General features: G+C 42.3%; 2 protein-coding genes across 2 annotated transcripts; one reads left to right on the forward strand and one right to left on the reverse strand.

Annotated features, from left to right (window-relative positions):
• Positions 1–512: 512 nt before the first annotated feature.
• Positions 513–10,698, reverse strand: SARAF (store-operated calcium entry associated regulatory factor). Its single transcript, XM_048304418.1, has 6 exons — positions 10,571–10,698; positions 9,736–9,911; positions 8,113–8,506; positions 4,984–5,092; positions 3,347–3,465; positions 513–2,859 (listed from the first exon to the last, which is right to left on the reverse strand). Exons 1-6 carry the CDS (start codon positions 10,662–10,664, stop codon positions 2,834–2,836), a joined length of 918 nt encoding a protein of 305 aa, XP_048160375.1. The 5' UTR covers positions 10,665–10,698; the 3' UTR covers positions 513–2,833.
• Positions 10,699–10,878: 180 nt separating this feature from the next.
• LEPROTL1 (leptin receptor overlapping transcript like 1) lies at positions 10,879–16,370 on the forward strand. The gene is made up of 4 exons (XM_048304834.1): positions 10,879–10,988; positions 11,227–11,302; positions 12,682–12,868; positions 13,888–16,370. The coding sequence occupies exons 1-4, from the start codon at positions 10,973–10,975 to the stop codon at positions 14,002–14,004; spliced, it is 396 nt and encodes a 131-aa protein (XP_048160791.1). The 5' UTR covers positions 10,879–10,972; the 3' UTR covers positions 14,005–16,370.
• The last annotated feature ends 538 nt before the right edge of the window (positions 16,371–16,908 follow it).

The raw sequence follows: 16,908 nt of genomic DNA on the forward strand, positions 1-16,908 counted from the left end.
GCTTCCAAAACCCCACCCAGGAGCAGAAGGGAGACTAGGAGCTTCCAGATCTGATGTTCAGGAAGGAAGTTCAAGGTCTCTCACAAATATCAGCTCTAAGCTGCCTTCCACAAGTTCTTTTCACTCAGGAGCATCAGCAACATTTGACAAAGGAAACACTGACAGCAGGATTTGCAGGCCTTTGTTTAACACCAGTTTACAACTGCCAAGACGTTTAACTCTGTGTATAGACCACGTTTCTGTTCAGCAGTGACACAACCTCTGTGTAAGAAGCCAGTACATCAGCTTGGGCTATCCCTGTGCTGAATTCTGCTCTGTCCACAACCAGGAACAGCAGCAGTGATTATAAATTCTTTTGAAGGGCTCAGCTCACCACCTTGTAAGAGCAGGAACTTGCTCACATAACAGAGTTTTTCTGCAGACTCAGATCCCAAACCTTGATTTACAAGACAGCCTTCAATTCCTTATAGGGTTCAGTGTTTTGTTATTGAAAACTTAATCAATGCAATAACTCTATTCCTAGTATTGTTTTATTTTATTGAAACAACATACAGCTTACCCACTCTGCATCTGAGGGTAAAGGATGGTATTACACAACCCAGGAAGTGGATGATGAGACAGACTCTGAGAAAACACACAATTCCATCCCTGCAGGCCTCAAGACACTGATTTAAAAACAAAAATACTCCTTATTCACTTATTTCATTCCTTTATCAAAGGGAAGGGCAAAAATATCCTACAGATTCAGAATCTATGTAATTCATCAGATTTAGGTATCAAATCACATTTCATGCAGAAACTATAAATACATAAATAAAAATGTAAACATTGTCTAAAACATTTCATAACATATTGTAATTTGAGAGCAAACTTTGGCTTCAAGCTACCCAGTTAGAAAAAATCTGGTTTCATTGTTATGCGATTAGTTGGCATAATTATTGACTGTGACCAGCTTAACCTGAATACACTTAAAAATAAGTAAAGACTCCATATTTAAAATACATTTTTTTGCTACACTATGTCATAAAGGTAAGATTTACCATGGACTTTCTTCTCATAAAAGGTAGAGCTTTCCCTTTTTAGGTTCATAGTGCAGGCTATTAATGCAGTTATTTTCCCCCAACCCTCAGGGAGCTCTGAGAAGCAAACCATCACTTTACCCTCAAATTATCAATTTCATTTGATACTTTCAAAATAACACTAAGTACAAGCACTTTTTCATGAACCACCTTTTCTGTCTGTCTGCTTCAAAAAGATGTCTGGGTTTTGCTGGTTTTGCTTGCTTATGTATTTTTTGTTTGTTTTCTTTTCTTGTTTTCTCTCTTTTGGTTGCTTAAGCCACACAACGAACTTGCGTGTTACCATATGAGCTTCTGTACTCACGAATGGACATGGCTGCTCTCTGGTGAGTTATGCTGGAGTCAGTTTCTTAGACTAACCAGACCTACTGAATCTCCTTGTGCAGATGCACCTTGTATCAGCTCAGCAGTGCTTTGCTTTTGCTGTAATAGCAGGTATCAGCTCCCAGACACAGTATTTTCACAAGGCTGGAAGATAGCGCTTCTCTGGCTGCTGCCAGCATACGCGAGCTGTGCACACACAAACACTTCTACACTCTGTTAGCATGGCTCAGGAGAAGAGCTGGTAATCAAGCAGCCCGTTTTTCACTCTTCCTCTCTCCCCACAACCCTGAGAAATTTCTCTGCTTTTTATCCAGCAATGCCTCTCCCAGGAGAGAGTAAATCACCGAAGAACTACTGTATGACACTTCACAGGCCCCAAAATACCATCACAGAACAAAGCAAGGCCTCTCTGCTTCCCACTTTTTGACAGCACTTTGTTTTAATAACCACAGTTGGGGAAGTTTACATCCTGTTAGATATTCAAGTTCCTTTCTTTGCTTAGTATCAAGGCCTGCTGCGTCCCAGAGATTCCACCATCTTTGCATTAAGAGCATTCCCTTCCCTTTCTCAATGCTTTACTGTGCCCTGGACAGGTCATCTAGCAGGACAGACCATTCACATCACAAGTTTTCACAGCACTGCAAACATCCACCATTAAAAGGAAAGTCTGTGGCCTCGATGGAGGCAAACTATCTGTAATCATCTGAATTTAAATTACCTCGGTCTTCCAGAAACAGGTCCAAATTTCCAGGTTACTTATTTATTTACCCCCATAAGTTAGAGACAAAATCCAATAGATTTGCACAGTCACCTTGGATAAGCTCTAAAACGTTGAGAATCCATGAATCTGCACAATTTGGCTCCAACAGTCACACAGCACAGATACAAATATTAGTCTCTTCATATACAGTTTTGCTCTTGTCCACTGAGGAAGAACTCCAACACTTATCTGAGTAGCTGACTGCACTTACAGTAAAGTTCACATGAATTCTGCAAAGGTGAACAAAAGTAGCTTCAAAGAACAGCCCTTCTTACGTATCAGGTAGATGCTGGACTACCAGGAAAGAGGAAAAGAATATCAGAAATCCTGGATCAAATGAAATTAAACCCAGAACATGAGTAGTAAGATACATGCTTTGAAAATCTGGTAAGGCTGTCATTGCCATAATCCCTCAAGTACAGTCACTGTAACATCATTCTTCTTAACTTGGATGAGCTTTTTCTGCATGACATGCTGCTGATTTGAAACACTGGATGTTCCAGCACCTGTGATACCCTAAACAGCAGTCAGAGTCCACAGAGAAAGTGAGGAATTCTTTGCCTAGTCCTTCATACCTCATATTCACTTCTGAAGTATACTACTACTAAAAGAAGTACAAGTACACAACAAGATTTAGTTCAATCACTCTGATGTAATAATGTCAAGGATTTCATCTTCGTTTTGTGCCCCCAAAGCCTGCAAAGAAAAAAAAAAAAAGTCAGCTCCCCCATGGCCTTTCCACTGAACTCTCTAGTTCTAAAAAGGCTAAAGGTGGCAAGGGAGACAAGGTAAACATATTCACGTGAAATGGAACAGCAAGCAACTGTGGGCTGACTGGCCTGGAAACTATTCTGCTCTTGCAGATTAGACAACCTGCATTCTACAGAGAACATGTCTGTGCATGTTTGCTAGAGAAGGGAAAGCCTTAAATTAATGCACCTTGCCAGTGAAGACAAGCCAAATGCTGGTGGTGCCATGCCCACCGCAGGCCTGTGGGGAATTTCATGCCTCACAATGGTTCCCTACTTCCATAGGGAATGGAAGGAAGGGACATCATTACATGCCACCTACATCAACTGGTAAAATAAAACAAGAGGCTTGTTGAACCTCAACTAACATCTGCATGTTTTTGATAGGTCAAAGTCTCTTGAGCTTCAGGAAATTAAAAGGTGTTTTGCCTTACCAGAAGCAGTTCTTGTTCCTGAACTGCTGCCTTCTGTGGAATTCCTTGAGTACCCGTTCATAGGAGGTGCAGCTGTGGGATCTGTCCACATACTGTGATACGGGGAACGCGGCTGTGCTCTGGCACGAAACAAAGCAGAAGAAAGGCTTCATTAGTGGCCTTAGGAAAAATTAAGAAGATACCATTCCAAACAAGAGAACTGACTGCACCTCCAAGGGAAAACTGTAAGCAGTTATTTCAAAGTTGGAAATGTTTCTATTTAATGTATTTAACACGTTGAGAGCAAGGATACCCAGTGCTGTGATATCATGATCTGTAGACTTTCAAAAGGAAATTAGCTTTGTTCTTCAGAATAAGCAATTCTAACAACTGCAAATGAGGAAATTTTTATCTCTGAAATTTTGACCTTAGATTCTGTCAGACAAGAAAGAAGTTTGAAATCTGAAGTTTAAATGCATTTTGGTATCACCTACATCCCAGCCATGTTTGGCAAGAGAAAACATCCTTCTGTTAACTATTTTGAAAAGGTCATATCAATAACACTAACATATCATGGTCTTTGACTCATTGACTTAAAATTACTTGCTTCCATGGATATGGAATTTCCTGCTGTTGAAATTTACAAATAGCTCTCTCACACTTCCTGGCACCAGCATTTTGAGACACATAATTTCAAAAGCCTAAAATACCAAATTAAACAACAGTGGACCAAAGACTGTTTTAAACAAAAAGAAGCCCAAGTTAGGAAGCTTGTTCATGTATTTGAACTTACTCAGTTACATCTCTAATCTTGAACAACAATTTGTGGCTCCTGAAATGGAGGTTTGTGTAGAAATTAGGGAACTAACCTGTATGTAGATACTACATAAATATAGTGCCTCAACACAAGAGTCATGTATTTAAGACTTAAGAAATAACAGGCCAATAAAAACTTCAACACATTATACCTTAGAAAACTTCTTAGCAGAATGAATATAAGGCTTGTGTTATTAAAAATAGCCCACAACTTTACAATGAAGATGCTTAGCACACTCCTGTCCATAAATCTTACTCTCTAATCTGTTACATTACTACAGGAATAGACTTGATACATATGCAAGTTATTTGATAAATAGAGAAAACTGCTTAGGCTCTGAAGATTTCCTGCAGGAATCTCGTATTTTCTCCAGTGAAACCTAGAATGGCAGCAATTGCTCTCTTTAAACTGTTAATCTAAAAATGATGCATTCTACATGTCTAAAAGTCTATAGCAAATATGGCCATCCAGACTTATTTTAGGACATATGACACTGATACAAGAGACCCATCTACAGATGATTATATGCTTAATATGACTATGTGTGTTTTAAGGCATTCTGCAGATAAATCGTTTAAATGCTCAATTTAAATTTGCAGGACATCATGCCAGGTCAGAGGAAGCAGAATTAAGTACCTCAGTCTTTCCAATTCTTCCTCAGAAACATGTTTGAAATGTCTCTGGTCCTGGTGCTACAAAGAGCTGCTCAAAATTCTTCTAGCAGTAGGATTTTATAGCTTGAATGACACAGGCCTGAAAGCTTAGAAACAATGTCAACATAGTATATGGCATATCCCCTGAAAGCTTAAATGCTTAAAATCTGATAGTATACATATTTTACCTGTAACTGCCTGCCAAGTAGCCTAGCAAGCCTCCTGTTCCTAATCCAGTCCAAAATCCTGGTCCTGAACTGGTTCCATGATGGGAATGCGTTCCGAAGCTGCTGTCATCTTAAACAAAATGAAGATAGGAAGCATCAGTTAGTAATAGCCTAATCCTCAGGCCAGCTGTTGCAACAAGGTTCTCTCCTGTTAGAGATAACGGAAAATTAGACAACAAACTGTCCTGATTTCAGCAGATTCTTGATCAAGCTTAACTTGAAAGGCCTCATATTTCAGAAAGCAGGAAAACCCACATAAACGAACACTACTGTAAAGAGTTTTATGTTAAAAATCTGCTTCCACTTCATCTCACAGCCCTGATGTTTGCAAAACATAGAAAGAGTCCCTGCCTTCTGATCTATAAACAGACAAGCTAGATTAAAAATAGAAAAGGAAATGAAGAAAGAATAATCTGCTGAAGGTCACAGAGCAGGCCAGAAGCAGATGCAGGAACACAAATCAAGTAGGTAACGCTGTGCGGCGAGCAAACCACAAAGACACAGGGCTCCTAATCTCACTGAGCACAGCTGCACAATCTGAGTCACAGTGGCTCAGTGTAACGCTAACATTACTGGTATTGTTCCTGGTAATCCGAGTCTGGCACTTGTTATCAAAAAGCCAAGCTAACTGCAATCACATTGCAAAGTTTTTATTATGCATGAGTCACCAAGCTTGACAAATACCTTGATGCAACTGCAGGTTGTGGGGGAAGGAGTCGCAAATTTTTTTACATGCGACCTGCGTAACATGAGGTTCTGAGTCAGAACAAACGTCTTCCATTAAAAATGAAGAGAGAAAATACAAACCCAAACTAAAACAATTTTCTCGTCTAGCAGAAATCATGGATGCAAGAATAAGCTCAGCCCCAGGCTTAATACATAAGGAAGTATAAAAAGGACTGAAGATAATATTAGGGTCTCCCTGAACCATGCCCACCTGAACAAGTGGGCCAAAGATGACATAGGTAAAAATTACACAGGGCCTGGTTTGTCTTCAAACTGGTATGGGTTGTCTGAAGTCATAGAAGACAAAACAATAATAAAATAATCGGTTTCAGTCTACACTGGATTTGATGTTGAATTTCATTTTGAAATGTGTGGGGAGAAAGATAAACTCTCATTGGGATGATATACCATTAAATTATGCTGATTTGGAGCAACAACCAAAAAAATGACTTAATTTGCTGCAAAAACAATGCTAATCAGAGATGAACCAACCCATTTGTTTAAAAGCACCATGACCAAACACTGACTCAAAACCCAGTAATTTTTTGTTGAAATATCTGGAGTAAACATTAAGAATCATGTTAAACCACTAACAGAGAGCAAGCAGAATTTAATTAAGATAGTCTAGCTAAACAAGTTTCACAGGACACATTCTGCATGTTAAGGGGATTTAAAATGAGGCAAATTAAATATTAACAGCAATATGTAAACAACATTGCTTTTCATTACTGTCCAGGCTCCAAAAGACTGATACATTCCTGGAACACATGGACATACACACTCAGAGATATGCTTTTGCTCTGCTCCTGCAGTGTAAGGCAGACACTAAATGCACGAAGTATCCTAACACTTAGTATTTTTAATCTGACTCCACATTTCAGAGTTTTCCTCCTTACTTTGCCTGAAATCTAAACAGACATCACTGACATCACATTTTACTAAAAACATCACAAGTTAAACATTATATGGCTCCCAATGTGTATTTTAAGTGTCTCAGTTTTCACCAGTCAAGAAAACATTCTTTCAAGGCCCTGCCCTTGCCTGACTTGACACTCCTGCAAAGAAAAAATGCATTGGGGGCAATTAATTGACAAGGAACTGAACAGAAAAAAATGAAAATAACTCTTCACTGTTTCACCTGAGCCCAGTGTGACAGAGCTGCGTGTCATGACCAGGGCTCTTATTGACCACCACATACAGCCAGTGCCATGCCTACACACGGCCACTGATGCACACACAGACAGACAGACTGACATAACTACATGCAAACATGCAAAAAAACCCCCCAAAATTTGCTATGCCAACAGAAGCAGATTCCCTTTAATCTTCTGGTGCAGGTACAGCTGAAAGTTTCTGCTGAGCACGCCCTGCACTAGGGTATCCAAAAGAATTACACTGCACCCTCTGTTGGCCAAGCTGCTTAAGTAAAACTTGGAAAAAGCATTAATAACCATTATTAAAATATAAACTTTTGACTAAGTAAACTTAATCCTTGCTATGTATTTTCTTGCCAAAACCCCTTCTCTATTTTACAAAAAAAAAAAAAAAAAAAAAAAAATTATGTAAGTTGTGAGAATGTAATTTAAGTTCCAGCGCTGTGAGTAGCTGGCATGTTTACAGCCAGTTAAATGAGTTAGTCAGACACCAGATGAGCAATGTTTATTTCCCTGAGACACTATGAGGAAGACCATTTGTTATGTGACAGAACTCACCAGTTTTCTGGGAAAAGAAAAACTGCCTCTTTTCCCAGCAGCAGCCTTGTCACTGCTTTTGTAATTTTCAACTTCAGATGAAAGGCCCCACATGAGATTCAGATGCTGTACCCGCTAATGACTGTCCACAGACACTGTTCTTTGCTCTGGGAACCAGATCTTTCAGCTGCTGGGACTACACTGAAGCACTGCTAAACAGAGGACTGGCACATGATACTCAACTCTATCAACTGCTTTGTGAATGAAATCAGGGCTGAAAGACCCTTCTGTAAAGTTTCAAAGTGCTCCTTTGGCATGGTTTTGTTTCCGGCTGTGTAAGACCATTCTCTTTTCCAGATTACCTATGACAATCATTCCCCCCGTCACAATCCTGCTATTTCACAGGTGATGAAAAGAATGCTTGCAGAGCATGGGGAGATGGCTTTTCAAAGGTTCAAAGGGCAGCCAGCCCTGAAAGCCTGTGGAAAACCAAGCCCTTATTTCCTCTTTTGAACAAAGAGCAGAATGCAAAGCTGGCCGTAGGCTCTGCAGCCAATTCGGCAGTCACCCGCAAATGCTGTGGTTTTAACTCTATCCCACCTTCCCTTACCACACATAAAACAGGACAATCCTGCTTGCTCTTTTGAATACTGTAAATGGCTCAGAGCCCTACCTGTGAAGGTGGACTTAAAACCAGGAGGAGGAGGTGCCTGCTGCCTCTGCCAGAAGGGCCGAGAGAACCCATCACTGTCCCCAGAACTCTGCTGAGACTGCTGGTTGTTGCTGAGGAAGAACTTGTATACTCCAAAAGCAAGAATGAGAAGAACAATTACAACAATTGCTCCAGAACCAGAATCAGAATAATCTTTCCTTGACTGGTAATAGCTAGAGCCAAAGCTTCCGGAGTTCTTCACTTTTCTTTCACCTTCCTCAGTCAGCTCCAGCCTGAACAGCAAACTACAGGAGCCTCTTAGGATGTAAGGATCATCCGGGTAATCGTAGCCTTCACAGCTCACTTCTAGTTGTCCAAAACGGTATGCATTTTCCAAGTCTGCTTTGCACTGCCACTGAAAAATAAACACAATACAAAGTAAAACGTACTGCCCCAGAGATGAAAACACCTGTCTGCTTCTCCAAATACGCCCTGAAATAACAAATCATCTAAGAGGCATAGAGTAAGACATTTCTGTGCACTCCTATTTTGAAAAGGAGTAGGAATTTGATGTTCAAATGAATTTTAAATCCTAAAACTTAAATTAAAAAAAAAAAAACTTATCTTTCAGAACACTGAAGAGTTACAACTCTAGAAGATTTCAGTTCTTCACTGAACAGGTTTTTCAAATATCCTTTCTTTAGATACAGCAATACTTCTAAAAACATGCTGTACCCTGTGCAACAGCTACTTAATAAATGCCTGTCCTGTGCAAACTCGATGGCAGCTCCAAAAATGTAATGCGTGAGCCTGAAATCCAGTGCACCCTATTCCATTTCTGTCTGTGCAGAAATCAAGAGAAACTGGGACAGACATCATTAGGCATCCATGTGCAACACTTAACAATTATACTGGGGATTCTCTGGTTGAATATAGGTGGATCCTCAACCTCATGTTTCCTTGAGGTACCCAAACACAGGGATCTCTAATGGCACATGGCATGTATTTTGGAGAGGAAATAAAAAAGTAGTCATTTCTAACTTAATAATTCAGGACAGCAGCACCAACTGTCAATTCAGATTTGACTGTTCTTTCACAATACTGTATCAGTTTTAACAATTACTTTCAGCCTTGTTTCCTGGTTATCCATTGACAGGATCCTCGGTAACAGCTAACAAAACAGAGGGTCATGACAATTTACTGACTAGCACTCACATCCTAAGGAGCAAGAAAAAGTCAGACAAGTCTGAAATTTAGTTTTTAAAAGGTAGAGCAAATATTCAGAAGCCCTTTCCATGCTAATAAAAAATGGAAATCCACAAAGCAATAACAATTCAAGAGCATCCTCTGGGGTTTGCAAGAGTTTGATTTTATAAACTCAAGCATCATTTTATTTAAAACCAACAAAGGTTTTCTATGCCATGCTTTTACATTAGCTCCTTCAAAGATATTTCAAACATACACCTATAGCAGTTATGGAAAATCCAAATCTAAAAGTATTTAGATTAAGTTTTAGCTGCAAGAGTTCATGTAACAAAAAGCACCTGAACTGACAACCTAGCTCATTACTCTTTTTTCCTTCAGAACTTACCAGCTTGGGGGAAGGTGATTTCATAAACAGTTTAACAAGTTTTAAACAGTTACCTGTACATCATAGCCATCCCATCCTTCGTTGTAACACTGAACAACCTCAGGGACACGGGAACACCCCGCAGAGCCTCCTGTGCACTGGAGCTGAGGGAGTGCGGCTGTCCGCCTGGATGTCGTGTATTGCCCTCTGTGGAAAGTGAGCACCTGAACATCCCGCAGCAGAACCTTCCCTGAAACAGGCAGCACAAAGAATCACAGAAGCCATTAGGCTGGAAAAGACCTCTGCGATCATCGAGTTTAACCTCAATAAACAAGCCCTACCACGTCAACCGGACCATGGCACAGAGTACCACGTCCAGCCTTTCCCTAAACACTCCAGGGACTCTAGCACCATCCTGGGCAGCCCATTCCAATATTTAATCACCCTTCCTGTGAAAAAATTCTTCCTAGTGCTTGTCAGCGCTTGTGCAGGTGCACTCCTCTTGCCTACAAGGGCGTCCTCTCAGGAAAAGGCTGCAGATACAGAGACCGAAGCAGTAAGCCTGCATCTTTACGAGAGAAAGCTCTAGGAAGCATCAGACATCCAGAGGGAAACACGGCAGAGCTCCCCATTTCCTTCCGAGGCGGCTCTGGGCTACTCCTCGCATACAGACAGCCACCACTGACCGCAGTGCGGGATTACTGCTGCGACACAAGCCGATACAGAGGGAGCCCAAACCCAAACGCCTTCCTAGCGCGGACTGCGGCACAAGCCCTTCTTCCTCCGTGCCGCCCGCCGCTAACCCGGCAGCACTGCGCAGCACCGGGCCGCGAGGAGCCGCCGACGCTCCGGGAGAGGCGGCAGGGGCGGCTGAGGCCGCATGAGGCCCCCTCATCCCGCGGGTCTCACCCGGTCGGTCCCAGCCCAGCACGGGTCCCGCGGCGGCGCAGAGCAGCAGCAGGAGGAGCGGCGCAGGGCCCGCCATGGCAGCACCGATGCCCATCAGCCTCCACCCAGGGGGCGGCCGCCCGCGCCGGAACGGGCGGGGCCCGGGGAGAAGCCCCGCCCCCAATACGCCGCGGGGCCAATGGGCGGCCAGGGCGCGGCGCTTCCCGCGCTCCGCGCAGGGGGCGGGGCCGCCGCCGGCGGCCCTGCGCGCGCCACGTGTGAGCGTCACGGGGCAGGACCGGGAGGGGCGGGGCACGGCCCTCCCCCCCCCCCCGGCGGAAGCGGCTTCCGCTTCCGCGCGGCACTTCCGCTTCCCGGCGCGCGCCTCTGGGGTGCCGCGCGGTTGGCGGGACGGGCGGCGCCATGGCCGGGATCAAAGGTGCGCGCGGCGGGGCGCGGCGGCCGCCCGGTAACGGCGGGAGCACGCGGCCCGCGCGGGGAGGGGCCGGGCGGGCCCCCGGGCGGGAGGGGCCGGGAGCCGCCGCGGGAGCCCGAGTGCCCCCGCTCCGCCGGGCGGGCGGGGCTGCGCTGAGCCCCGCGTTTGTTTGCGGGCTGCGGTCGGTGTGTGACACGGTGTGCTGTACCCTTCATGTTGGTTCGATCTGTTCTCGTTGTAGCTCTGATCAGCCTGTCCTTTGGGGGAGCGGTCGGACTGATGTTCTTGATGCTCGGATGTGCCCTTCCCCAGTACAAGTACCGTGCACTCTCCTGTTCTGCATTTCTTTTTTGTGTGTCTGTAGCTTCACAGTAATCCGGCTTCCATAATGGTGGATTGATAAGTCCTCTCTCTGTAGGAGACGCCTTAGGTTTTTTGGGTGGGGTTTTGGGGGATTTTGTTTTGGTTGGTTGGGCTTTCTTGGCTTTTACTTCAAAAGACTGGGGTGGGAAAAAAAAGCACCATTCAGGATTTAATTAACCCTAAAAAGTAATGGCAGCAGAAGTTAAACTACCAGGCCTGGCTGCAAACTGTGAAAGGATGTGCTGCCCTGAGTGTCTCGACTGGTGTCCCGCTGTGGCTGACAGGCAGACAGCAGCATCTCCTGAGGTGGGCGGCAAGTGTGTGTTATCCAGGGAAGCACGTGCCTTTTCTGTGGCTGCCTAGTGATAGCTGGGCTGTCAGTGACCATCAGGTGGATCCTTGGCTGTGTCCCACACTGGTAATGTAGCATCTCGAGTAATTGCAGCTGCTATCTGTACTTTCCCTACATTGATTCCTATCTCTTAGCTTTCCGGAGATACCCAGTAGCAGACCAGGTGTTAAGATAGTAAGGCCTATGGCTTTGACTCTTTGCAAGTGAATGCTGATTTTACAGAAAATATTTTAAATTTACTTATTCAGTGTTGAATAAATACTAGATATCCTGTTATTGGTTGTGAATTGCAGTTCTCTACATATATGACTAGAATTCTTATGCCAGCTTTCTCTTGTTACAAAACCATTGCTAGTGGCACAAACGCTTAGGAAGGAGACCGTTATGCGGTTTCCCTTCAAACAATGCAGTAAAGTTTTACTGAAACAATGTGCACTTGTGTTTGTGTGCCTGAGAAATCTAGTCTGGGGCGCTGCAAGCAACAAAGCAAAGTGTTGCCAAATATGGTGGTGTACTTCTTGTAGGTTTCTGCCGGTTGCACTCAGATTTAAAAAAAAAAATGAAAGTCTTGGTTCCCTGCAGTGACTGAGTATGGGCTGAGAACAATACTCTGCTCCATCTGTGCACTGAAAGCTTATTGACAAAATGATGTAAGGGCCCTGTGATGGTATCTCTGCAATTCTTAAGTACAGCTGATAGGATAAACTTGGAGTTAAGCTCACCTTGTGAGGTGGCATTAGATTTAGGCTTGCTTTATGAATATCCTGTTAGTGAGCTCTGCTGCCGTTGAGGTCAGCCGAAGCCACTCACAAATAGTCTGTTGGATAAATGTCAGCTCATTTCAAGGCGAAGGATTTGCCTTCTCTGGGTTTGTCTGTCTTTCTTAAATGGGGATGCTGGATGGGGAAAAGTGCATTGATTTTAGGAGGAGCAGGAAGTAAATCCAGTTAACTAAAACTTTTCTTCTCCTTTCTTTTTCAGCCAGTACTGGCCACTGTTTGTTCTGTTTTTTTACATCCTTTCCCCTATCCCATACTGCATAGCAAGAAGATTGGTAGATGACACAGATGCTACAAGTAATGCCTGCAAGGAGTTAGCAATATTCCTTACAACAGGCATTGTGGTCTCAGCGTTTGGGCTGCCCATAGTGTTTGCAAGAGCAGAACTGGTTAGTAATATTTCAAGCTGTGATTGCTTTTTCGTTTTTTTTTTCTAGAAAACTTCGTTCTTCGTGTTTGTTTGTTTGTTTTTTAATTGAAGGTAAAGCTTTCATGCACTAAATAAGTCTTATAATTCCATACTTTTGGAACCAGAATAAGAGTTCTTTTGGCAAGAAAAATCAATATAGAAACAGGAGCATGGCAGACCATTGTGATTGCCAATTGCTTCACGTGGTCATGGAATAAAGCCTAACAAAGCAATGCAGAGAAAATGAGACAGAAAATATTGTGAAAACTTAACAGGGAAGTAACCAAATATAGAAGTGTAAAGAATACTTTGAAGACAGTTTGTGGAATAGTTGGGCTAAAGCAGCATGAATAAACAAACAAACAAATGCATTTTTGTACTGACTGTAAATGATATTGGTGTAATTTTTAAAAACTTCCAGGTTCTCATTATGTACTTCCTGGTATACAGCTTTTCACTAAAATACTTTAAAAGTTCACTTTTAAAGTGGATGTCAGAAGGCACTACCAAGTCAAAAAACATGGGGTGCACTTTCATAAATGTCTTTAGGCAAGAAGAGTTCAAATGGGCAGTTTGAATGCCTCACATCCTTTGCATAATCCACTTACTCTCCTGTGAAAACATCCACCTCCTTTTTTGTTGCTGGGGTTTTGAAGACCTTATATATCTGTTTTTAACAGTCTTACAGCATAGCTGGGCTGCAGATGTGTTTGATGCTGTTGTCTAGCCTTACTCTACATACCAAACCAGTTGAGCCTGCTAGCCTGTGCTTTGAGTACAGCTGGGAGAAACTTGCAGTGCTGCTTGGCTGGCTGTGAATTTGTCAAGTAATTTTGGGTAAACCCAGCCTGCTCGGTGTAAGCACAAGTAATGAGACATTGCCTCTTGCATCATGGACATGTTACTGAACTTTGTTGAGAATGGGACAATAAGATGTTACCTTTTGTCTTGTTAGGGTTCAACTCCAAACGTGTCTAACTGAATTCCCCCTGTTCACAGATTTACTGGGGCGCGTGTGCACTCGTTCTTACCGGGAATACAGTCATCTTTGCTACGATCCTAGGATTTTTCTTGGTCTTTGGCAGCAATGACGACTTCAGCTGGCAGCAGTGGTGAAAGGAAGATAAGAGAACTATCCACAGGCGTCTTGTCATGCAGTGGCCATCCATACAAATGAGAGAATGGGCAATAAAGAGAAGTAGCGTAGCAAGCCTCTTGAGTATTCTAGATGCTCCTTTTGACATTGTTCGTTCTGAGTGTACTACTGTTGCTGACAGGGTTTCTACGTTTTTATGAAGTGGAGAGATGATTGATTTCATTTTTACCTATGGTATGTTTTTAGGTGCTCTCTTGGTTTAAAATTGTTATCCTTCTGTCCAATGTTTTATGTGAAGCTTTAAACCAGGAACAACATTTAAACATAGTTTCAAAGATTTAAACTTGGGGGGTTTTGGTGGGGTTTTTTTGGTTTTCTTTTTGTTTTTTAAGTTAAGCATTAATACTATGTTTCAATTTTTTTTTTTTAATACCAGGATTAAATTATATACAAGCTGAATGGAGGTAAAAGATTGCCCACCACCATTGCCAATTACCAGATCAATAGATTGTTGTTATATTTTAGCAGAGGCAAGGTGGGTTGGAGAGTACCGGTTGCAGATTTTCTTCTGCCCATACCTCAGACTGGGTGATGAATGTTGATAGCCTTCATTTCAAGAGAAGGCTGAGGAGCAGGTAGAGTTATCTGGGAGAAGAGTCCTAAATTTTAACACCACTAGCTCTTTTACCTGCTTTGTTACCGATTCTGTGGATGTGACATTCAAATACTCTGTAAATGTATTGATGCTGACATACAAAACAAGTGTATTGTAGGGGAAGAGAAAATGATGTTTAAATTCCATTTTTTAAAAAAAGTATCTTTTGAACTCTTTCTATTTATAAGTATTGTATGGTTTTGAAGTTTTATGTCAACTTTTTACCACAAAGATGGTAAAATGTTCATTTATGGAACTACTGGTCTGTGTTAATTTGAAGCATATACAAAACTATTTCCTCCTCCCCCTTTTTAATTTATTTTATACATAGCATATATATATATAAATATATAATAAAACAGCTTTTAAAATGTAGATTAAAACTTTGTGTTAAACTTGCCTGAGTTTTTCCCCCCCTTTTTTTTTGTTATTTTTTCCCCCCCCTCAATGCAGCTGAGGCACAACTTTTTCGGAAGTCACTGGCTGAACTGATGTCACTGACTGTTTTTAAGTTCTTATGCACTATTGGTTAATAAGATTTACTGTTATGTCTGTAACTGTAGCTTGTGTTCTGTAAGATTGCACATGTAGCTTCAAGTATTTAAGACAAGTTTTCTGCATACCTCTCAATTGTCCGGATTTTTTGTTTGAATAAATCTGCCATTAGACATTCCATCACAACACAGTTAATGAGTACCACTTAACCAGGTTTTCCTGTACCATGTGCAGTGATGACCTTGACCAAACTTACTTCTAAACTTTTATTTTTCAGTTCTTTAAAAATAAGTCTATGAAACTTAACCATGTAGAATTAAAAGCTGACAGTTGCTTAGGTTTTGCTTAACAGTATGAAAAGGCACAGAACTGCAGGTCTTAGCTGTAGTAGTTGTGTGTGGATGCAAACAAAGTATAAAGCTTGCATATATATATATATATATGTATATATATATGTTCATAAATGTATATGGATATATACAAAGTCTGGTAGTAATGGGGTGTGCTCCAGGAACCAGTACTGGCAGGTGGGACCAGCAGGGGTGTAGGTACCTACACACGCTGCTTTGTTAATGTCCTGTGTGTGAAACAGAGGAACAAGCAGGTACCAAGGCTCCAGTGCAGAAGCCAGTCCAAAGGAGACAGTATTTCAAGCATAGACAAGTGCTTCACCAGGCTGCCTGTGATGGTGGTGTTTGCAGCTGCACGAGGGCTGTAGGATCATGTGTTTCTTCCCCTTTTTCAGCAAGATTTCCGCACCCAGGCCCCCAGTACAATGGAGGCTTCAGAAAATCTTCCAAACCAGTGGCTAAAGTTGCAGTCCTCTACAGTCCTTACAAAGGAAGAATGCCTAGGACTTGTACAAATATGAATCTGTTACCTATTTCTTTTTCATGGTCAGGAACTGTTTTCTCCTTCATTCCTGAAGCCATGTGATGCTATTTTCCGGATCACTGGTCATGGAGCTGACTGTGTATGTATCAATGGTGCATTTTTTGTTTGTTAATTGCATTACAGCACTCCCTCCTTGCTTGCACACCAAGTACATGCAGTATTGCTCTGATTTATGAGCGAGACACTTGAGAGGTATGATCCTTCCATATAATATGCACTGAGATTGTGTTACCATCCTTCTAGAGGGAAAAACTTTAAGCGATACAAATTTTAAATAGCAATCTTGAGTTCTGTATGTTTAATCAAAAATACTCTAATAAAAAGAGTATTTTGTTTAAAGTATTAATTGTTCTTTCTCCAATGTGGTTGTCATTCCTGTGGAAGAGATGACACTGGATTGCTCACTAGTCCTTCAGAGTGAGTATTTGTGTTGTTTACCTGGGAGTACTCTATAAAGAGGGGCTCCAGTGTCCCAAGTTGCACTGAGCTGACTTTTTTGGTCATATCTCACATGCCAGTTTTTTCTGCAGTTTCTGCTTGAAAGCCAAATCCTGATATATTGGTGGTGTTATACAAAGTGATGGCCACCTTTACCCTGAGTCACACCACGTGCCTGAGAGCATTGTCACAAAGCTTCTTGAATTGTCAGCCTTGGTGCTGTGCCCACTTCCCTGGGGAGCCTGTTCCAGTGCCCAACCACCCTCTGAGTGAAGAACTTTTTCCTCATATGTAGCCTAGACCTTCCCTGACTGAGCTCCTTTCTGTTTTCTTGAGTCCTGTCACTGGGCACCAGAGTGAAGAGGTCGTACTTGCCCTTCCTTTTCCTCTCATGAAGATGTTGAAGACCACAAGGAGGTCTCCCCTCTCTCCAGGCTGAACA

This window comes from Corvus hawaiiensis, chromosome 5 (genome assembly GCF_020740725.1).
Source record: "Corvus hawaiiensis isolate bCorHaw1 chromosome 5, bCorHaw1.pri.cur, whole genome shotgun sequence".
NCBI classification, from domain to species: Eukaryota; Metazoa; Chordata; class Aves; order Passeriformes; family Corvidae; genus Corvus; species Corvus hawaiiensis.